Source organism: Vipera ursinii (assembly GCF_947247035.1).
Source record: "Vipera ursinii genome assembly, chromosome: Z".
Lineage (NCBI taxonomy): Eukaryota > Metazoa > Chordata > Lepidosauria > Squamata > Viperidae > Vipera > Vipera ursinii.
In genome coordinates this window covers 36877232-36900611 of record NC_139517.1, presented here as the reverse complement: position 1 = coordinate 36900611, position 23380 = coordinate 36877232, and the positions used below count along the sequence as shown (strand labels likewise).

The window sequence follows — 23380 nt, the reverse complement described above, 5'->3', positions numbered from 1 at the left end:
AGTGTGATAGCTATACACTCATTTAAAAATCTCAGTAGTAGTTCTTGAAGCATTCCAGAAATATATGGCAAAAAACCATCTGGTTCAAGCAAATATTTAAATCCATGCTGGCCAGTTATTGATATAAAGCAAACACATTGATAATTACTTTGGATTGGTTTGCATGCTATACTAGCAGTTGGAATGCCAAGCTAGGAAGCCATTTTCTGGAAGAATATATCTTCCTTCACAAGTTTCAATTCATTTCCATCTGGCAGAAGAAACCTGTCACTGTCTTCCCTGGGGAATAGAAATGAGAAGCAACTTAACTGCCATTCCTATCTTGGGTGTGGCAGTTATTCTCCTTTTGCTTGAGGGATTCTCTTCCTAATCACCAACGTGGTTGATGCATCCTTTGTTAGTGCTTGGCCCAGTTCCCCTTCTCCTGACATTAGAGAACCACTTTGCTTTGACATCAGACCTACAGTGTTCCCAGTGTAATCTGCTTAGTATTTGGGTGTATCTCTCAGTCAATACTGTCTGGACAAGCCAACACTATGAAGCTAGGTACATTCTTTCTGAATGTGATACCATCTAGTTTATAGATATTACAGTTCTCAATCAATAGCTTATGCTGGCAACCTAAGTGCCCTTGAGGACCACTCGGAGGCTTCAACTGGTGCAGAATGCAGCCGCGCGAGTTGTGTTGGGGGTCTCCCGATACTCCCATGTTACACCTCTGCTCCGTGAGCTGCATTGGCTTCCAGTTGCCTTCCGGGTGAGATTCAAGGTGCTGGTGATGACCTATAAAGCCCTACATGGCATGGGTCCGGAGTACCTAAGGGAGCACCTGCGGCCGGCGTCAACTTCCCTCTGCCCAGTGCGCTCCCACAGAGAGGGCCTCCTCAGGGTGCCACCGGTCAGAGAATGCCAACTTACAGCCCCTAGGGGGAGGGCGTTCTCTGTGGGCACGCCAGACCTTTGGAACCGTTTACCGGTTGAGCTCCGGATGGCTCCCGACCTTCGCTCCTTCCGACGTGATCTAAAAACTTATTTATTTGAACAAGCCAGCCTGGTCTGATGGGTTTGGGGTTTTAATTATTGTTTTTAATTAATTTATTGTATTCGGGCACAATTGTTTAATTTGTTCTTAATTTTTGTGTTTTGTACTTTTGGTATTTATTGCCCTGTATACCACCCTGAGTCCTTCGGGAGAAGGGTGGTATACAAATTAAATTAAATAAAATTAAATTAAATAAATAAGTTGAAAGGGTAGCATCTGGATAGATGAGACAGAAGAAAGTTGTAGTTTATGATTCTTATGCTCATAACATCATTGCAAAACGAGAAATCTCCAAGGTGTTTGGGGGTAAAGCAGAAGGCGATAAGGATTTTTCAGGGTAATGATACATTTGGCTCAAGAACTTCCAATACCAACAATTAATAATATATTTTTATTTAAGTTACTTTATATACTAAGAATTTCTTTTTAAATTATACATTTTTCAGCCATTCTACTATATAGAAAACAAATAGTATATAAAAACATTGAATATAAAAGTATATGGGCAAGCATGCTAATTTTCAAAAGTTAAAATAGTTTTTTGCAGAAGAATATTTAAATATGTATAATATTCACAGTTTGCCTAGAATTCTCCTCCAAACTTAGTAATGTTGAATGAGAACTAGTCATAACTGACTTTTCTTCTTCATTTGAATAGGATTATTCTATTCTCTGTGATTTGGCTTTTAACCTTGTGCTAACCTTAACAAATGGTAATAACTCATTTTTGTGATTTATTGATGACAAATCAACAAATCATATTTAAGAAAACTATTTTTAGCTTCATGTAAGTACTAAAATATAAGAACCTGATGTACTTCCATCAAAACTTTTCCACTGTGTTTTGCTAATTGTATAAGCTGACTCTTATCCGTCTTAAAGTGCTATTTTGAAGGTTTTGTATGACTTTAAGCAGACAACTTTAAGCAGACAACAACTTTCATTTAAATGAAAGCATACCTGACCTATGACTTAAGCTACCTTGTCAAAATCACAAGGTTGTGGTGACTATAAACTAGGATAAACCTGCATATATTGCACTAAATGCCTTGAAGGAAGACAGCCACACAAATGTTGTGATGAAAATTGATTTGGTTTCAGTGTCAGGAAAAAAAATTAGACAGGAAAACCTGGGATTGATGATATATGGTTACTTCTGTCCTATGAGAGGACATGTGGTAAATTAACTTCTCTTCCACCCTGTTATAATATTCCAAAATAAAATGAATTCTGACATGCCAGTAACTATATTCCTATTCTTACTTCTAATGCTTTAAAAAATAAAAAAAAATATATCTGTACCACACAAACCTATAAATTTTGAGAAATCTGGGAGTAGTACCCACAAAATATCTAGAGGAAGTCAGATTGGGGGAAGGTTGTTCTGTAGAAACAATTGCAAAAATGATAATCAAATAGCTCATAGAATGAAGCATAGCTTTTCAACATGTTAGTTTAGTCAGCTGCTATTTAGAGCTACACATTATTTAGCTGCTTGACTGCAGACAGCTGGTCAAGGTTTTATGAGTAAGGTTTCTGTGAGGTCCCCAGATGAGATGAGGTAAAGGAATAAATCTCCAATTTGACTACACTAGCATTTTCAACAACTTAATCTAGTTGGGGAAAACTGTTTTTCAAATACATCTAGTTAATGGCAGCTGTTGAAACTGCTACCATTAAGCTTTCCCTACCTTCCTTGCACATACACACCCTGTAAGTTGATTCTTCTTCCCAAGTTATTCTCTGCAGATTTAATAGAAGGCAATGGATTGCTTAGACCAGGGGTAGGCAACCTTGGCTCTTTTATGACTCATGGACTTCAAGTTGAAGTCCGTGAGTCATAAAAGAGCCAAGGTTGCCTACCCCTGGCTTAGAGTACAAGGGCAAGGAGCAGCACTTAATCGGTGCCTGTTATTAGTCCCTACCCATTGGAAAACAAGCTAGCAAATTTTATCTGGGACAGAAGGCTGCTACCAAGCAACTCTTATGCTAGATTTCCATTTCTACCCTTTATTTAGGAATGACTGATGCCATTTCAGTAGGCACTATTTATTTTTTTCTATCTCTTCATTCACTTACCAAAGCAAATAAAATACTAAAAGCACATTTCATGCTGAGGACTACAACTGGCAGCATTTCTTTTAAGTTTCTTGAGAATGCCCTAGAAAAATTAAATCTTTTTTAAAAAAAATATTTGTTGTCCTGCCTTTCAAATGCTGCCAATTCCTTCCTTAGCTGTCACTGTTTTTTACCTTAATGATACTAAAGATTATTTTCCAGTATTGGTAGCTGTTCTCTTCCTGTTTTGTAAAATAGCTGTTCTAAACAAGCAGATATATTTATCTTGCTCCCCTGGCAGAGAAAAGTTTTTTTTTTTAAAAAAAAAAAGCTGGTTTCTGTATACATATGAAATAAACTTGACAAGAGAAAAACATGTTTGAGTATACAGTATATCATTTAAATCCTGGGGTTTAAAATAGAAGACGGATCAAGGCTCTGAACTCAGCCGCTGTGTAATAAGGATATATCTTCGTGTTGGAGTCTTTATATCAGGGCCAGCATGCTGCTGAAGCAGTTTGGCAGAAAAATAATCCATTCCAAAGGTAGAAGCCCTTCTCTATGTAAATGTTCTATGATGCATGGATGAAGAACCTGAGACAAATCAGTGACAACCATTCCCTCATTCTTCCCTGACCTGCCTTGCCTGCCTTCTCCACATCCCACCTCCAATGAAGCACAGTTCCCCTGTTCCTTTCACCTTTGCTATCCCTTCCCCATCTCTGCACTTGTGAGAGAATACTACTGCATCCCCAAAGAGCAGCCATAGCTAATCACAACCCTTGGAAAGATACATGCTTGGACTAGATGCAATGGTGGACTTCTGCTGCTGGGGCCAAGTGTGGATGTAAGTGGAAAAGTAGCAAAGGGAAGAGGAGCACGGAAGGAAGAACATCTGTTGTTTCATGGCCATGTTCTCACAGTGTTGCAGCTCTGGTGTGGTTTAACTTAACATCCAGTTTAGTTGCAGTTTAGAAGGAAATTCGTCACCATTTTAATGTGCTGAATGCAAAATGGGATAATGTCTTGCTTTGTTTCCATGATGCTTTTAAGTAAGCGACCAAGTTGGTTGTTGTTGTTGTTTTTCTTCCTGGGTGCAAATTGGATACTGAATGTTACATTCAATTATTAGTCAACTGAAGGGAGCATTAATGGTTCATTTGGGGCACTGTGTATTATGAGGATGGTAACAGTGTGAGGATTATATATTTTTCGGACATTTTTGGAGCTGAAACTATTGTACCACAATCCTTTCATTGGACTAAATCAGGAAACAGTCTTAACTGCAGAGCAATAGGAGCCTTTTGCTTTATAAAGACTATTAAGTTATAGCTTGATGGGAGTCCATGTGTGAGACAAGAAAAACATATAAGCTGAACAGCTTTAGTTTTGATGTGGGGAATTTGACATCCAAACTATTAGAAGCAAATGTTAGGAAGCAGCAGACTTTATTAGCAAACTGCATTCTGAAAAGTTTCCTAGAGCAAATGCAGATTTCTTGAAAATTGGACGTTGGGGAAGATTGACTCTTAATGGCATGCATTATGTTTGAGGGTCTAATCCAGATGGGTGTTTTTACAGAATAGCCATGGACATGATGAACATAATAGATCAACCCATCAAGGTGACAGAATGGCAGCAAACATACACCTATGACTCAGGAATCCATTCTGGAATGAACACCCAAGTGCCATCAGTGAGCAGCAAGGGCTTGATGGATGAAGATGACCTCTATGGCAAGCAGTACACCATTAAGAAAACTACTACTTACAGCCAACCTGGATCGGGGCAGGCCCAGAGTCAAGGTAATATTTGCTTTTATTTGATTAAGTGCACAATTTGTTTTTATTCCATAAAGAAACTAAAAACAATGTCTATGCTAGACCTTGTATTTTCTAATGCACTGGAAATAGAAAGTCCAGAATTCCCAGCTCCCTAGATCATGCACTCCTCTATCACAAGATTATTAGTCTGGAAAAATATCCATCTTAAAGTAATGTGGTCTTTGATCAAATCACAGTATGCCAGGGGTGTCAAACTCAATTTCATTGAGGGCCACATCAGCATTGCGGTTGCCCTCAGGGGGCCGGGTGGGTGTGGCCTGGGTGGGCGTGGCTAGAGTGTGTATGGCCTACTGGGTGGGCGTGGCCAGCTCTACATCGTTCGCATCAAGGGTGCCTATGGGGGCTTGGGCAGGAGTGGGACAGATCTGAGGGTCTCTGGCAGGAGGAGGGTCTCTGGGCCAGGGCCAAGGCAGTGGGGGCCGTTCCCTCATTGTTTCCAGGATGGCTTCGCAGGCCACATGAAACCACTTCACGGGCCGGATCCATGTTTGACATGTCTGCAGTATGCCATAGTAATATTGCTACACTGCAAATTCTGTGCCATTTAGTTTAGTTCACATTTAATTCTGTTAACTCAAAGTTATGTGAGATAACAATTTTACAATATATTCAAGTGGTTATCAGTGTGAATGTAAGAAACATTATTTAATCTGCATTAAAACAGATACTATAAACTGAAGCTATCTGGTACGCAGGCCTATCTTTTGCTTATTTTTGTTTTACCGGCTTATATCTACTACTATTTTTTTTAAACATAGACTCTGACTACAATATTGAATTGCTATAACCCACTATTGAACTGTTGGTCTATAACTCAATAGTGATTTTTAGACAGATGAGTAAAGGTAATATTGTCCTAATAATTCCTGAATCCTGACTGTGTAGAGCTTGTTAAACCAGTGTCTTTGAAATTACCAGCATACCCTTTGAAGTTAACACTTTTGCTTTGGTCAGTTTTTAATTTTAAAGAAAAGATTTAGAACAGGAGTGTTAAACTTGCGACGTCACGTACTTTTGTGACGTATAACAATTTTTCCCCCCATTGCTGGCAATGGGGTGAGCGCAGTTTCGCCATGATGTATCTGGCCCATGGGCCGGCAGTTTGACACTCCTGATTTAGAGCCACATCATATATGCTAGAAGCCACTGATATAATTGGTTACAATAAAGCTATTAGCTTAGAAAGGAATAATAATCTGCCTCTTTTTGTCATTTATCAATGTCAGTGAACTTTTAGAAATGATCCTCTATTTTATGAATTGGGAGATCTATTCTAGACTTAAGTTCAAATGTGGTCATGACACTTTTCCTAAGACTTAGCTCACTCTCTGTAAAGTGAAAAAAAGCCCATGCAAACAGATTATTTCAAAATAAAGTATAGAAACACTCTCTGTAAAGTGAAAAAAAGCCCATGCAAACAGATTATTTCAAAATAAAGTATAGAAACACTCTCTGTAAAGTGAAAAAAAGCCCATGCAAACAGATTATTTCAAAATAAAGTATAGAAACATAAAAGTCTTCCAAACATTACAAAAGTAATCCAGAGAAGTTTAGGATGGTTTTTTTTTATTATTACTGCTTCTTGCTTTCCTGGGAATCAATATCTTCAGGTGTAAGCAGAATATCTTGGCTGTTGAAAAAAAAGGATTATGTTTTTGTGATTGAGTAAAATGATATGATCATGTGCAACCATATTTTGGAAGCTAGACGAAAGCTAACATTAAAATGATTCACTGTAAGGAATCCCTAATGCCAAGGATAGCACAGAGATGAGTAAAATTTACAAACATTTCATATTGTATATTGAAAGAGCAGGGAATGCAGCAGAGAAAACATTTAATGAGAAACAATAAAAAAAATTCAGGCACCAAGAATAGGCAAATGCAGGCACCAGCTTCTTTATAATGTTTAGGTTTAGGTTTAGGTTTTATTTAATTTATATACCGCCCTTCTCCCTGGGGACTCAGGGCGGTTCACAGGGCATATATAATTACGATACAAAAGTTAAAATAAGATTAAACCGATGCCCAAATAAAAACAATAATACAATAATAAAAACAACTGTTTTAAAAACCCATATTCCCCCATCAGGCCAGACCAGCTAATTCGAATAAATGGGTCTTCAGGCTGCGACGGAAGGTTCGGAGGTCTGATGTCATCCGGAGCTCCACCGGCAGTTGATTCCAAAGTGCCGGAGCGCCCACAGAGAAGGCCCTCCCCCTGGGGGCCACCAGTCGGCATTCTCTGACCGGAGGCACCCTGAGGAGGCCCTCTCTGTGGGAACGCACAGGGCGGAGGGGAGTTGACACCGGCAGCAGGTGGTCCCTGAGGTAACCCGGACCCATGCCATGTAAGGACTTGAAGATCATAACCAAGACCTTGAACCTCACCCGGAAGACAACTGGTAGCCAATGCAGCTCGCGGAGCAAAGGTGTAACATGGGAGTACCGGGAAACTCCCAAGACAACTCTCGCGGCCGCATTCTGTACCAGTTGGAGCCTCCGAGTGGTCTTCAAGGGAAGCCCCATGTAGAGAGCATTACAGTAGTCAAGGCGAGAGGTCACGAGCGCATGAGTGACCGTGCACAGGGCATCCCGGTCCAGATAGGGCCGCAACTGGTGCACCAGGCGAACCTGGGCGAAAGCCCCCCTAGTCACGGCCACTATATGGTCTTCCAGGGTTAGCCGTGAATCTAGGAGGACTCCCAAGTTGCGAGCCCTATCCACGGGGGGTAAGAGCTCACCCCCCATAGAAAGAGATGGAACATTTTGAATGTCCCGGGATGCCGGAATGCACAGCCACTCAGTCTTGTCAGGGTTGAGTTGAAGTCTGTTCCTCCCCATCCAGACCCGAACCGCCTCCAGGCAACGGGACATCACAGCGAGGGCATCACTGGGGTGGTTTGGGGTCGAAAAGAAAAGTTGGGTATCATCGGCATATTGATGATACCCAACTCCAAAACCACGAATGATCTCACCCAGCGGTTTCATGTAGATGTTGAACAGGAGAGGCGAGAGAACCGACCCCTGAGGAACTCCACAAACGAGAGACCTAGGGGCCGATCTCTGCCCCCCTGCCAACACCGACTGCGAGTGTCCCAGGAGATAGGAGGAGAACCACTGAAGAACTGTGCCTCCCACTCCCAATCCCCTGAGACGCCGCAGCAAGATACCATGGTCGATGGTATCGAAAGCCGCCGAGAGGTCTAATAGGACAAGGACAGAGGAATATCCCCTGTCCCGCGCCCTCCAGAGATCATTCACCAGAGCGACCAATGCCGTCTCTGTGCTGTACCTGGGCCTGAAACCCGATTGGTAGGGGTCCAGAAAATCCGCTTCATCCAGGACCAGAGGGAGCTGATGCGCCACCACACTCTCAACAACCTTCGCAAGAAAGCGAAGGTTGGAGACTGGACGAAAGTTGTTCAATCCAGCTGGGTCCAAGGCAGGCTTCTTGAGGAGAGGTCTCACCACCGCCTCCTTCAAGACGGTGGGGAAATAACCCTCACTCAAGGAAGCAGATATAACCGCCTGGAGCCAGCCTCGTGTCCTCTCCCTGGCTGCATAAACCAGCCAGGAAGGGCACGGGTCCAACAAACATGTGGAGGAGCTCAGCCTCCCCATAATCCTGTCCACTTCATCAGGGGTCACAGAATCAAACTCTTCCCAGGTAACATTGACAAGACCGCCCGTGTCCTGATCGCCTGACTCTGCCCAGTTGGAGTCCAGACCGGTCCGAATCCGAGTGATTTTATCCGACAGATGTTGACTAAATTCCTCGGCACGACCCTGCAAGGGATCCTCCCTCACCTCCTGATTAAGAAGTGAGCGAGTCACCCTAAACAGGGCGGCCGGGCGATTACCTGCGGACGCGATGAGGGTGGAGAAGTAATTACACCTCGCCACCCTCATCGCTGCGAGATAAGACCTAATATAGGTTCTTAACCGCAACCGGTCGGGTTCGGATCGGCTAGACCTCCAACGGCTCTCTAGGCCCCGTTTCCGACGCTTCATCTCCCGGAGCTCCGCGGAAAACCATGGAGCTCACTGGGATCTGCGCCGGGTCAGGGGCCGCAAGGGTACAACCCGGTCAAGTGCCTCAGTGGCTGCCCTTTCCCAGGCTTCCACTAAGGCATCCGCCGAGCTGTGAGCAATGGAGGCAGGTGGGGACCCCAGCGCTGCTTGGAATCTATCAGGATCCATTAGGCGTCTGGGGCGGTACCATCTAATTGGCTCCGTACCCCCACGGCGGGGGGTGGCAAAGCGGAAGACCAGCCGCAGGAGATGATGATCGGTCCATGACAGGGGCATAATAAATGGAGAGCCCCCACCAAGATCATCTAACCACCGTCTAGATAAAAAAATCAGGTCAAGGGTGTGGCCTCCCTCATGAGTTGGTTCAGAAATTACTTGCGTCAGGTCCATGGCCGTCATGGAAGCCATGAACTCCCGAGCTAGCTCAGATGAACCTCCCAGGGATGGTAGATTGAAGTCTCCCAAAACTATAAGTTTGGGAAACTCAACCACCAACCCCGAGAGGATATCAAGCAGCTCAGGCAGGGCTGCCGCTGCGCGACTAGGCGAAATGTACACCAGCAGCAAGCCCAACTGCGCCCCAGAACCAAATCTCACCAAGAGAGACTCACACCCGACTATCTGAGAAACGGTGGTCTCCCGCGGACATAAGGTCTCCCTAATAGTGACCGCCACTCCCCCACCCCTACCATGAGCTCGTGGCCGGTGTAGCACCCGGAAACCTGGTGGGCAGAGGTCAACCAAAGGGACCCCACCCTCTGGGCCCAACCAAGTCTCCGTGATGCAAGCCAGGTCCGCATGCTCACCCTCAACTAAATCCCTGACGAGGGGAGCTTTGTTAACCACGGACCTGGCATTCAGGTACACCAGCCGGAGCTCAGGAGGCTGCACATCCTCGCTCCCAGGACCTCGGGGAAGGAGCAGAGGGTCGGAGCGCCTCACCGCTTGCAAGTAGCGGAGACGGCCCTCCCGGTAGCGATACGGCCCCCTGTCTATCCGCCTGCTGCCATTCCCCGTCGTGGGAATTGGTAGTCCCACGACCCGCTCATGAGCCCCGGAGTCAACGACACCCCGTTCTCCCCCCCCCCGCGCGGTCAGACCCAAGTCTGGCCTGAACTATGGTTGATTGGCCACCCCCCATAGCCAGACAACCCCCCTCTCCCACCCCTCTCCCCAACCCCCTAAAAAAATTTGATAAAAAAATAATCAGGGGCCTCTTATTAAGTTTGTGTTGACGGCCCCTGCCCCTACCCAGCCATCTCTCAGGGTCCCAACACTCGGGCCCTTCATCGAGGTTAGGAGGATATAAAAAGGCGGGTCGCACCCAGGAGAGGTCTCTCAGAACTGCAAAGAAATTTAGGTTGCTGCAAAAACTTTAAGATTTTTCACTCCAATCCCTCCCTCCATCCTTCCCTCTCTTTGTGTGTGTGTGTGTGTGTCTTTATGTATACATATTTTTTTTCAGGTCCTTATGCATTCTAGTTCCCATTTCCCATCTCACTTTCATGTTTTTAATTAAGCAGCTTTGTATTGCAGCTGCCTAATCATGCTGGTTAATTAACACCAGCCTTATCTCTTTGCTCAGATGTGAAGTCACCTATACCTCATAGAGTTGAAGCAGCTCCAGGAACTTCCTAATATGACTGTCAAAAATTCTGATTAGAGCTTTGTCTTTAATCCTATCTTGTCAATCATTCTTGCAGCGGAATTGGAGTCCCAACTTGCAATGACCCGTGCCCAGCGTATCCGGGCAGCCATGTATCCAGAGACAGCTGAAGACCACACACTTCTAATGACTACCCAAGTTGAGGGGCAGCAGACAAATGTACAGCGATTGGCTGAGCCCTCTCAAATGCTCAAGTCAGCCATTGTGCACCTCATCAATTACCAAGATGATGCTGAACTAGCCACTCGTGCTATCCCTGAACTCACCAAACTGCTGAACGATGAAGATCCGGTATGGCAGTGCAGTTAGGCCCTTAGTGTCTCAGAAGGTTTCTGGGGGACTTAATAGAGCTAATTGCTTGATTTGCTATGATTTTAAGCATTGCTAATGCTTCAATAATCCTATAATATACATAAAGTGATACTTTCCATGGAAATGCAAAGAAGCTGCAGAATGCATTGTTATCAGCCCAGAAGAACTTTGATCTTTCTTCGTATTTATCATGTACACTCAAATGAAAGCTCTGTTATTTTTTAGAGAGGTATGGTTTGGAGGGGTTTAAAACAATTTTTGCTTCTAATGAGTAAGATTGTCATTTTGAATATTTTTGAACCTTGTAATTTTTTCCATAGGACTCAAAAAATGTTATCCAGCTCACAAAAACTGTTCCACTATTCAGAATAGGAGACTTGATACGTGAACATTAACTATCAATTCATTCAGGACTCAGAATTTGGCTGCACACAATAATATGTGCTTTTTAATGCAGAATGCTCACAAAACTGCTTTTGCATTAGTTTGTTAATATTAGTACATTTGAGTTCGCAAATTCAAAATGATGAACTTTCCCTATTAAATCCTACATAGCTCCTGGCATGGGTGTCTAACATAACACCTTTTCTGGAGAGATTCTGCATGTTGCAAAAGGGAATGCCTTCTGAAGTTAGATGTGATGGGAAACAGTTTGACAGCTGCCATCCCTGTAAGAGGCTCCCTTTCTCTGGAACATCTCCCTCCTCCCCAAGATAAAGTTGACTCTCATGACCTTCCAAAGGCTAGTAAAATCTCAGCTCTTTGTGAAAGTTTCAGAGAGTGTGTTTGAATCATTGCTACCAAAATAAGTTTTACTGTTTTACTATGATGATAATACTAACCGTCTTGTATACCAGGTAGAATTCCTTGGCTCTGAAGTAGTAAATTAATATTATAAATAACACTGAAAGATGGAATCTGGAGTTTAGTAGAACCTGATGCTCTGAAGAGTGCTGTAATAATTGTTCCATTCTACAACTTCCATTCCTCTTCTTCTCCCTCCAGGTGGTAGTCAGCAAAGCAGCCATGATTGTGAACCAGCTGTCTAAGAAAGAAGCCTCACGCCGGGCTCTTATGCAGTCTGCTCAAATTGTTGCTGCTGTGGTGCGCACCATGCAAAACACCAGTGACCTGGATACAGCCCGCTGCACTACCAGCATTCTCCACAACCTGTCTCACCATCGTGAAGGGTTGCTGTCCATCTTTAAGTCTGGGGGTATCCCAGCTCTTGTGCGCATGCTTAGGTAATGTCCTGGAGGTTGTGTCAAGAAGAGAAGATACAAGGTTTTTAAGAACTGTTTTGTCACTGGAAGTATTGCAGTAGCTTTGCTTAAGCACTCCTCCTGTCCATTTTATTCAATATTATAGTTCATATGCGGCTTGGTGTAATTTGACCTTCTCTTTTAGGTTTATCTTTTTGAGCTTTGTTTATTAGAATTTTTCAATACAGTAAAATCAGACAGAATTAATGGAAGATTAAGGGGAAAATACAGAAAAGAAGAAAAGAAAACAGAAAATGTAGAATTATTTGTATGCTTCTTTCTATTGAGTAATTGATATCTTATTTTTCCTCTTCCTCTTTGATCTTTTTAATGCCTAAATCAATAAGTCATCATTCTTTGCTTCTTTCAGTAAAAACCCATAAAAGTTTTCCAGTCTTTTTTTAAAAAGGGTTGTTTTTTTCTCTGATCAAACTGATCAGCTTTGCAAATTTTCGCAAGCTCCATCCCTTCTTCCTAGAGTTTTGGACTAAGTAAGAAAAACCAAATGTACAGGTAGAATATAGGTGGTACCTTGCTCAACAGTAGCAACTGTGAGAGGGATCTTGGAGTCCTAGTGGACAATCACTTAACTATGAGCCAGCAGTGTGCTGCAGCTGCCAAAAAGCCAACACAGTGCTAGGCTGCATTGAAGGATATAATCAAGGGTTAATACCACTTTACAATGCCTTGGTAAGGTCGCACTTGGAATACTGCATCCAGTTTTGGTCACCACAATGTAAAAAAGATGTTGAGACTCTAGAAAGAGTACAGAAAAGAGCAACAAAATGATTAGGGAACTGGAGGCTAAAACATATAAAGAACGGTTGCTGGAATTCAGTATGTCTAGTTTAATGAAAAGAAGGACAAGGGGGGACGTGATAGCAGTGTTCCAATATCTCAGGGGTTGCCACAAAGAAGAGGGAGTCAAGCTATTCTTCAAAGCACCTGAAGGCAGGACAAGAAGCAACGGATGGAAACTAGTCAAGGAGAGAAACCCAAGAACTAAGGAGAAATTTTCTGACAGTTAGAACAATTAACCAGTGGAACAACCTGCTTCCAGAAGTTGTGAATGCTCCAACATTGGAAGTTTTTAAGAAGAGACTGAACAGCCATTTGTCTGAAATGGTATAGGGTTTCCTGCCTGGGCAGGGGGTTGGACTAGATGACCTCCAAGGTCCCTTCCAACTTTTTTATATGATGGTGATGATGATGATGCTGTGCCAAAGTCTTAAGCTTTCCTGAACATGGTATATTTTGCATTGTCCCAAGCTTGGCTTTGCATGTGACTACTGCTTTGAAATAAATAACAAAGAAAATATCCCTATCTTGAAAATGCATTATTTTCAGTCCTTTACAACTATTTCCCAAAGTCTGTCTCGGCACTACAAAGAACTGCTGTCTATCTTAAAGTCTATTCAGAACACACTGAAGAATAAGTAACAGACTACTTCTTCACTGATTACAATATTAAAAATGTAAGCCTTAAAATCAGATTTTTTTAACTGGACTTTGATTTGTTATATTCACTTGTCTCATTTTCCTGAAACACGGTAACTGCTTCTATTACTACTTTATTTAACCTTTTCTCCTAGCTTTCATTGAGAACTATCATCTGATATGTTCATTTTGTCTTTAATGTAGGGCTTTTCAAAGCTTTTTCATCTTGGGACTTTGGGACCAAAAAAAGGAAGAAAATACTTAACATAATTTCCAACCGTGACACTTTAGCATTTATTTATTACATTTCTATAGTGCCATATTTCTGGAGAACCCATAGTTTGCAGCTAAATCCAGCACAACAAATACATTGAGTAAACAATATAATAAATAAAAGATGATAGTAGAATTATTCAAATCATTAAAATCCTTACTCTTGCTGTTATGCTTATAATATGGCATCCCAGTGACCATGATTTTAACATCGTCAACTGAACATCAGAAGATGGGTATCATACAGCTTTCTGGAGGAAATCTCTTCCAGAGAGTTGGTGCCAAAATGAAAAAGTTTCTAACTCTCCTTTATATCTCATACTCATTATCACAGGGCTAGGGAATACTTAGCATTCTTTATAGGCTGGATGGTTATGTTGTACCTAATGTAGAGAATATTGCATGTGGCAAACTAAATAGGGCTCGGTAGTTCAAAAACAACACTTTGAAGTGTACCTAGTGGTAACCATTTCAAAACTTGCTTTACTGCTATTATGTGTGAAGAACATTTCTTTAGGAGTACTGGCCAAATTTAATATTTAATACACACGAAGGGCAATTGTTTAAGATATGCTGACATTAGCTATTCAGCGCAGGTCCAACAGGAAATTAATCTCTGCAATATTTCTGCCAGCTGTTCCCACAACTCTTCTGTCTCTCCTGTTCCTTTGCCAGGCAGATCTTGCTGCAAGTCCACACCCAGTTGGCACAAAATGGAGCTGATGAGCAGCTGCATTGACATGGAGGAGCTGGCTTTGTTGTGGGAACACAAGTCTCAGCAAGCTATGGCTGAGTCATACTCACTCTTGCTTTTTTCTTGCAGTAGAAAAGGTCTTACAAATTCCGTAGTTGTACCTCTGACACCACCATATTGGAACCCCCAGAAAATAAAAATAAATTCTTAGTGGCTGACTCATAATTGGATTAACTCTTTCACAGATCGCTATCATTGATTTCAGCCTCAGTTTACCTTGACAAATAGAAGGAAAATATATTAGAGGTGAGGGAATTCATAATTAAATATGCAGAAGTGTTCTGATTGCAAAAAACTATTCATTTCATCTCTTGCTTAGTAGCTTCCTATGCTGCTTCAGACTCAAGAAAAAATTCTGTGGGAAATTTAGGAGAAGTATTATTGTGGAAGAGAAACAGCAAAGTTTTCAGAACCTGGCTCATTTAGGATATAATAACAAAATCTTGAAAGCCTACTAGAGAATCTTTCTGTCCCTTCTTATATCAAACAGATGCAAAGTGCAGTCACTTTGGGTTCCTCCTCATGCCTTCTCCTTTTCCATTACTAAATTTTCATTTTCTTTCTCTTAACCTTGATGAAGGAATTCAAGAACAATTAGCTCCATGCTCTTCTATAGTACAAACGTTCAGTTTGGAAACAACTTTTTCACAATTTAATGAAACAACAGTTTTATATATACTAGGTCTCAGATTTGATCAATGGCAAAAAAAAGCATTACCAGGCCCTACTTTCAGTATAAATTCGAATAATTAATTTTAGAAAATAATTTCCATGATCCTTAAACATGTTGGCTGGGTTGTGGGGATACCATATTGCTTTCTAATATAGTAATTATTAGATTAAAAGAATTAGAGGTAGTCCTCAATTTACAAACACAGCTGAGCCTGGAATTTTGATCATAAGTCACTGCAGTTATAAGTTGAATCACCATGTGACCAGACTCAATTTTATTACATTTTTACAGTGAGTCACTACAGTTGTTGAATAAATTACATGGTTATTAAGTAAATAAAGTTGTAAGCCCAAACACAGTTTATTCAACAGGTCGTTATTTTGCCAGAAGATGGCAAAAAAGATTGTAAAACAATTATAAGATCACAGAACTCTGCACAGGTTGTAAATGCAAGCCAATTGTTACGGACCCAAAATGTGATCATATCAGAGTTAGTTTTGAGTCATAACTTTGATGGTGGGTTGTAAGCAACTTGTATTGGATCTTCTGTAACTGAACGTTTTTAAGTGACTGCCTTTTAAGTCAAGGACTATTTTTTGTTGTTGTTTTATCTGTACAAAATGCCATTTTCTCTAGCCTCTTTACTAGGGTTGATTTGCATTAGGGTACATAACAATAAAGATAATTTTATCTTAAACGCTATGATGTCAGCTAACTTCAGTTGTAACTCATTCTGGCTGCAACACATACATGCATACCATTTGTTATGTGTCTTTAGTAACAAAAATCTTCTTTGTTATCCTCTCACCTCTCCATCCATAGCTCTCCAGTGGAGTCAGTCTTGTTTTATGCCATCACTACTCTTCACAACCTACTGCTGTACCAGGAAGGTGCCAAGATGGCTGTTCGCCTTGCTGATGGTCTTCAGAAGATGGTCCCCTTGCTGACAAAGAATAATCCTAAATTCTTGGCTATCACCACTGACTGTTTGCAGCTGCTTGCCTATGGAAATCAAGAAAGCAAAGTATTGACTTATATTCTATCCTTGAACTACTACTGGGGCTGGGGGGTAGGGAAAACTCCAGTAACTTAAATTTACCCTTGTTCATAGAATACAGGCAACCATCCCAGTATAAGCAATCACCCCTGTGAGACACATCACACCTTATGTATTAGTTTAGGCACACCTAAGAAGCAGGTTTCCTTGTTCTCCCAAGGAAGAGCTTTATTTTGGGAGTCATCAGCTGAAGACAGGAGTAAGGGAAAGTACATGAATTGCAATTATCTTGCCTTTGCCCAGAGAAATAAAAGAATTCTATTCTCTGTGTTTGTGTCTGCAGCTTATAATTTTGGCCAATGGAGGTCCCCAAGCTCTTGTTCAAATTATGCGAAGTTACACCTATGAGAAACTTCTGTGGACTACCAGCCGTGTCCTCAAAGTCCTGTCTGTCTGCCCCAGCAACAAGCCAGCCATTGTGGAAGCTGGTGAGTGGTGACACCTGAGACAGAATTGGAATGGAATCTGATAAAGACATGTATGACTAGCTTATTATGTAATATTCTGTAGGCCAATTGCCTAAACAATAGAGTTCTTTATGACAATTCTGGGAGTTCAGGTCTAGCAAATAATTAGGTAGTTAAAATTAAGTTATGTACATTAATTTATCAATATTAGGTGTAAGTATTCTTTCAGTAATACATGTATATGTTCCCAAACATTACAGTTACTTATGTATTTATTTAAATATATTACTCTGCCACACAATAAAACTGAACATTGGGTAAATAAATAGAAAATATGCATAATTTGTACACTTTAAAAAAGGATTAACTTTCATTACCATCAAAAGATAATTTGTTACATTATGTTGTTTCTTAAAAATATATGTTTTTCTACTTCTTTAGTTATAGTATAAGCAGACCAGTGATTAGCCATAAAAGTCTTGCTGATTACAGAACATATCACTAGTCATACTTTGCCTTGCCCTTAAAAGCACGACTTACATCTAGATTATTATAATGAGGTTATAATACTCTGAAGACATTTTTCAAACCATTTAAATTCCATCTTTCCCATTTTCTTTCTTTTGTTTTTGTTCAGCCATGGTTAATTTTTTGTCCTCTTTTCCAAAAGGTGGTATGCAAGCTCTGGGAAAGCACCTGACTAGCTCCAGTCCAAGACTTGTGCAGAACTGTTTGTGGACGCTAAGAAACCTTTCCGATGTGGCTACAAAGCAGGTGAACAGTGCTTTTTTCCCAGTCTCCTTTATTTAAACAATTCTTCAGCCTCAACCAGCCTTTTTTATCTGGTTACTTAAGATTTCTATTCAGTAACTCTTTTCTTGGAGACCTAATTAAGGAAGGGTTGTAAAGGGATTTATTCACCAAATATGTTCTGGCATATTCTGCTATTGAGCCTTCCCTGACTGTGTTACAGTTATTGAAGTAAAATTAAGGATTGTTTGCTCCAATAACTCTGTAGTGGTACTATCTTAGTGGCTCTGTCTGATGACTTCCTTATGTTGACCTAGCTTCTGTTTGAGGTAGTAATTCTCTGTGCTATTTATTGTCTTTAAAGGAGGGTCTTGATGGGGTCCTGAAGATTCTGGTCAACCAGTTAAGTTCAGATGATATCAACGTGCTGACCTGTGCCACTGGTACTCTCTCCAATTTGACTTGCAACAATAGCAAGAACAAAACCCTGGTGACTCAATCGAATGGAGTTGAAGCCCTCATACACACTATTCTCCGAGCTGGAGACAAAGAAGACATCACTGAACCAGCTGTGTGTGCTCTAAGGCACCTCACCAGTCGGCATCCAGAGGCTGAAATGGCACAGAACTCTGTGCGGCTTAACTATGGAATTCCTGCCATTGTTAAGCTGCTTAATCAGCCCAACCAATGGCCATTGATCAAGGTACAGCAATAGGGAGATAATAGCTAGGTATTTAAGGGTAGGCATAAGCATTTCTATTCTTTTTTTTTTACCACAAGAGGCTCATATTTCTGACTTGAGCACATTTCTGAGGTGATCACTATGTTCAGGGAAGTATATCATAATTTTGGAATCTATACCCATCAGAATGCTTATTGGGGAAGTGATGATCATAGTGAAACTTCTCTGATAAAACTCCAGATCACGGGACAAAAATTATGGTTATTTTTTTTCCTCACAGACTTCTCTATGAAAAAAGAATCTTACTAGCACTAAAAACCTCTTACCACGTTGAATAATTGTGAGATGTAGTGGCTAAGTCTTTAAGCTGCAAGCCACGATAGCATTACTTTCAGATCACAGTTCAGAGGTGCAGATTAGGTAGCCTAAAGCAAACTTCCTTTTGCTTTCACCCAGACATTTATCTTTAATATGGTTTTATGATAATACCAGCCACGATGGCATGCATGCAATAAAAATTGCTTACATAATTTATGTAAAGTACTCTAAGCATATAATTGCATTTCCCCCCCATAATGCTTAGGAGATACTATTAATGAGTATAGTATCCAAGAGACTGGTAGAAGTTTGAGAATCAAGCTTCTTTTGTGGAGGAAAAGACAAAGCCAGCGTGTGAATAAGCCTGGATGGAAGGTGGGGGAGGATAATTCTGTGTGCTAGTCAGAGATGGAATTTTACAGTGATGCTCTTGTATTTTAGGTTTAATTTAGTGTAAAATATCCTAGATTGAACGTGTCTTTCCTTGGTAGACCCAAATGACAAAAATCACACGCCATAACTAATTAAACTATCTGAAAGTTTGTCCAGCTTTTCATCTACCAGTGTTTTGAAGACATGCCTTCTCCTTCCTGTTCACAGGCTACAATTGGCCTCATCCGTAACCTCGCTTTATGTCCGGCCAATCATGTCCCCCTACAAGAAGCTGCTGTCATCCCTCGCCTTGTCCAGCTACTGGTGAAGGCTCATCAAGATGCTCAGCGTCATGCAGCTGCAGGCACACAGCAACCATACACGGTAAGAGGGCCAGATCATGTCAGCTGGATAAAAGCAACTTCTATTTATGATCTTAATTGGCTTTAGAAGTTATTTATTTATTTAGGATTCCTGGAGGGTTAGGTACCCAACTATAATTTGAACTTGATGCCTTCTGAGGTGGCTTCTCTGTCTGAAGAGGAGATCTTTGGTTGAAATGTTAGAAAAGGTGACAAGTTACCGAAATTGTCTATATTTGTCTTGATGAAGGGGGAAGCTATTTTTTAATGCATCATCTTCTCCTTTTTCATTATATTTTTATTTTCTATTTTTCCTTCATATTTTTCTTTTTTTTCTTGTTATGTTTTATATTTTTCTTAAATTGTGTTTTATTATCTATTTTAATATTTAATTATTTTATTAAAATCATTATAAAAAGGAATGATGCCTTCCTGGGTATAGGGTGCTAGCCTAGGAATGAGCAGTACTGTTTTTCCATTCTTTAATGATTGCCTTATTTCTTCAGGATGGAGTAAAGATGGAAGAAATTGTGGAAGGCTGCACAGGTGCACTACACATTTTAGCCCGAGACCCTATGAACAGAATGGAAATCTTCCGTCTAAACACCATTCCTCTCTTTGTGCAGGTCGGAATTTCTGATTAGATGGAAGTTGTAAGGGAAGAGCATTCAAGGTTAAATGTGGGTAGGAACAGAGAGTTCAGTTTCTCTCTGAAGTAAAATAGCGAATAGGTATAAAGATTGCAAAGCAGAACATGCGAATTCAATCATTGTTTTTTGTAAACCAAGGCTTGTGACAGAATTGGGAAGCCCATGGGTTCCATGTGAGTTTCAGAATTATAATACCTAAGTAGATGGATAATTCCCAAAGAGTAAATTTCATTTATTTGCTTTTCTGAATATTGGTACCAAGGCTTAATGTCCATATATATATATTGTGTTCATGAAAAAAATTACCCATTTTTTATTTCTTATTTGGTGAGAATTCAGATATACTAGGTTAGGTTGATACCCATGACAATGCAGTGAGTAAATATTCCTTGCATAATGGCCCCACATTTGTCACATGTGAAGATAAAATATAGAAAAATTGCAATACCCATGTAATACATGTAATCATGACTGGCAAGCATATTCATTAAAGTAGCTTTGTTAAAATTGTCAAGGTATTGCTTACGCTCCTCTCAATTTGCATTAGTTCTTAATAATTTCGGAATATCATGATTAATACTGACCTTCTGAAGGAGATAGGCACGGCTAATAGAAGGCAACTTTTTTGGACTTGTGCATAGGTAATTTACCAAGAGGGAACTAATCCCTTGCTTATACTTATTATTCCTGTTCATTTGGGGGAACAGCTCCTATATTCTCCAGTGGAAAACATCCAGCGTGTGGCAGCTGGTGTACTGTGTGAGTTGGCTCAGGATAAAGAGGCAGCTGATGCCATTGACGCAGAAGGTGCCTCAGCACCATTGATGGAGCTTCTGCATTCTAGGAATGAGGGCACAGGTAAGGATTATAGACACATGTCCATGTATACATGTTTTATCACCATATTATCACCGTAACTTAATTTAACCATTGGGTTTACAGTATGTACTTTTCCACAGTACCCCAGTGAAACTTCTTATATTTTCATACATTTCCAGGATTGAGAAAATTAGGTGAGGTGGAGGAATAATATAATGTCCGGCTATTAAACTTACTACTGTTTAAAGGAAATGGATTGCCCTATATTGTAGTTGAACCATTTGGTAGTAACAGAATATCACCATCTAGGAGAAAGATTGTAACTTAGTTCTAGTCCTTTTTAATTTAGAAATCAAATGATGTCCTCCTTTATATATTCATTTGTTAATGCTGGAGCCCAGAGACAATTATTTTTATTACAGCAGTTAATTATATAAGAATTGACTCCAAAAGCTCATGATGATAATATTAAAGTTCTGGATAGTTTCCATTACCAGATATTCACTAACTCCTTCAATACTAGAGTATTCTAACATACAGCTCTTCTCTTAAAACCTAGAATGTGATATAGGCCAGAAGTAATTGTTTTGTAAAACTGGCCCCTAAAATGCTTGCAAAAATGAAAAGATTTCTTATCAGAAACTGGTGGATTTTGTTATAGTATGGGAAAGAAAACTGGGGAATCAATGCCATTCACATACTTCTCAAAGTAGCCATTGCAACAACAGATCAAGGGGCAGCTTCTTTTAGCTAGCACCTTACGGTCCCCTTTTTTACTTCTCCAGCTACATATGCAGCTGCTGTGCTGTTCCGCATCTCTGAAGACAAGAACCCAGACTATCGGAAACGCGTCTCCGTGGAACTCACCAACTCACTCTTTAAACATGACCCAGCTGCTTGGGAAGCTGTGAGTTTTTCTGTTATTTAGATAGTATGGGTTTAGTGTACATGCTTAAAGTCTCTGAATTTAACCATGTATGTCCCCAAACCAAGACTGAACATGGCAATTCTTCCAAGCTGAGTTCTTTATTTTTTTCACACCTGTAGACTGCCAGGTTGAGGACTCTAGTATCTGCATCTACAGTATTGTCTGTGAATTTTTAGGGAGAGGCTGTCTTCATCCTCTTTCTCTCACACATGATATCTGGGCTGAGCTTGCCTCTTACTCCTCTGGAATGCAGCCTCTCCCTCCTGGAAATCCAACCCCTTGCTACCTTCACCATCCATTTCACTTCAAAGGCAGAACTTTGGAAATGTTAAGGAAGTCAGACATTTCAAGATGACTTCAAACATGCCTAGGAGAATTCTTTTCAGATCTGAGAGTAGTACTTTTCGGATTTTGTTTGTTGCCATCCTCATGTCTAGGCCTTTTTGATACTAAAAAGGTAGAAAGAATGATCCTAATTATTGAAATCTTTCTCCCCAGTACCTCAGTCCTCTGTCAAAGCAATTTCCTCCTTGATTATAAGGAAACTGGCCATAATTGGAAGGGGGGCTTGTGTATCATTAGGAGAACTGCAGATATCTGGAATTCTGTCTAAAATAATCTCCTGAGAGAAAATTGCAGTCTTGGCATACTTGAAGTCATCAGGAAATCTGCCAAAATGAAACAAAATTTGTGGACCTGATTTCAAATTTATCTAAAGTCCACCTGAATCATTGCTGACTGATATTCCACTTTCTTTAAAGAAGTGACTCTTTAGCAAGATGCTGAGGAAAACCATTATAAGTCTTTATTTCATGTATGGAAACAAATACATATCATATGGAGATTACAATCCGACATCTGTTTTACATTAAATGCAGTACTACTGCTAATAGCAGTGGTAAATGCTGTAACATCTACACAAATTTTGTCAATGGATAACTAAGGGAGAACTTGAGAAAAAAAATGCCCTTCTCTCATTTATTCATTCCTGTGCCAGTATCACTCCTGGGAAAGACAGCAAAGGAGTAGCCTATTGGGATAAGCTAATTAAGCATAAAAGAAGACTTAAGCCTTCTGTTGTGTATCCCAGCCTAAGTAAGCTTAGTATCTAAACTATTGGCTCTTGGGGTAGGTTTAATCATTCCCCTTGGATGGATCATTCCAGAAATTAGCAGATTGGATGTCTGTACGCTGTCTTGGTCAAACATTTAGGATTGGTTGCCTGAGTTCTGAAATTTTTGCTATCCTGCTTATAGGCAATCAAAGTTAATTAGATACTTAAGTTTCCATGGGAAACCAAAGCTCAGATGCATCGGTAGCATCCTTCAGTAGTGACCTCTTATGGCAAGTTTGGTTTAACTTGCAGCCATTGCAAGTTTCTATCATTGTTCTGACAACTGTTGGGTTTCTTTCCACAGGCCCAGAGTATGATACCCATTCACGAACCATATGCAGATGGTGAGTATAGAGAGCGTGTCATTTCAGATGAGAGGGGGAATAATGATATATAACCAGGCTGCTTTGCTAAAATTCTTTATTCTTACTGGCTTAGCTATTGTTTATTCTTGGAAGCTGCTCATGGAAACATGTATGATAGTTAAACTAAAAGTCTAAACACATCTGAAAAGGCTCATTTGGGGAAGTTCTGCTTTAGAAAACCATTTTATTTTACAGCTTACT

At 40.7% G+C, this 23380-nt stretch overlaps 1 protein-coding gene across 1 annotated transcript in view; it reads left to right on the top strand.

Annotated features, from left to right (window-relative positions):
- The window catches only part of LOC310648773 (junction plakoglobin-like), a gene marked incomplete at its 5' end in the record, with an annotated part of 82097 nt that overhangs the window by 44411 nt on the left and 14306 nt on the right, over nt 1-23380 (top strand). The window contains 12 exon segments of the mRNA XM_083376809.1: nt 4682-4905; nt 10682-10935; nt 11962-12200; nt 16178-16379; nt 16696-16840; nt 17490-17593; nt 17934-18272; nt 19170-19325; nt 19810-19929; nt 20661-20811; nt 21558-21679; nt 23119-23158. Of these exon segments, the coding sequence (XP_083232935.1) occupies nt 4682-4905; nt 10682-10935; nt 11962-12200; nt 16178-16379; nt 16696-16840; nt 17490-17593; nt 17934-18272; nt 19170-19325; nt 19810-19929; nt 20661-20811; nt 21558-21679; nt 23119-23158 (2096 nt within the window).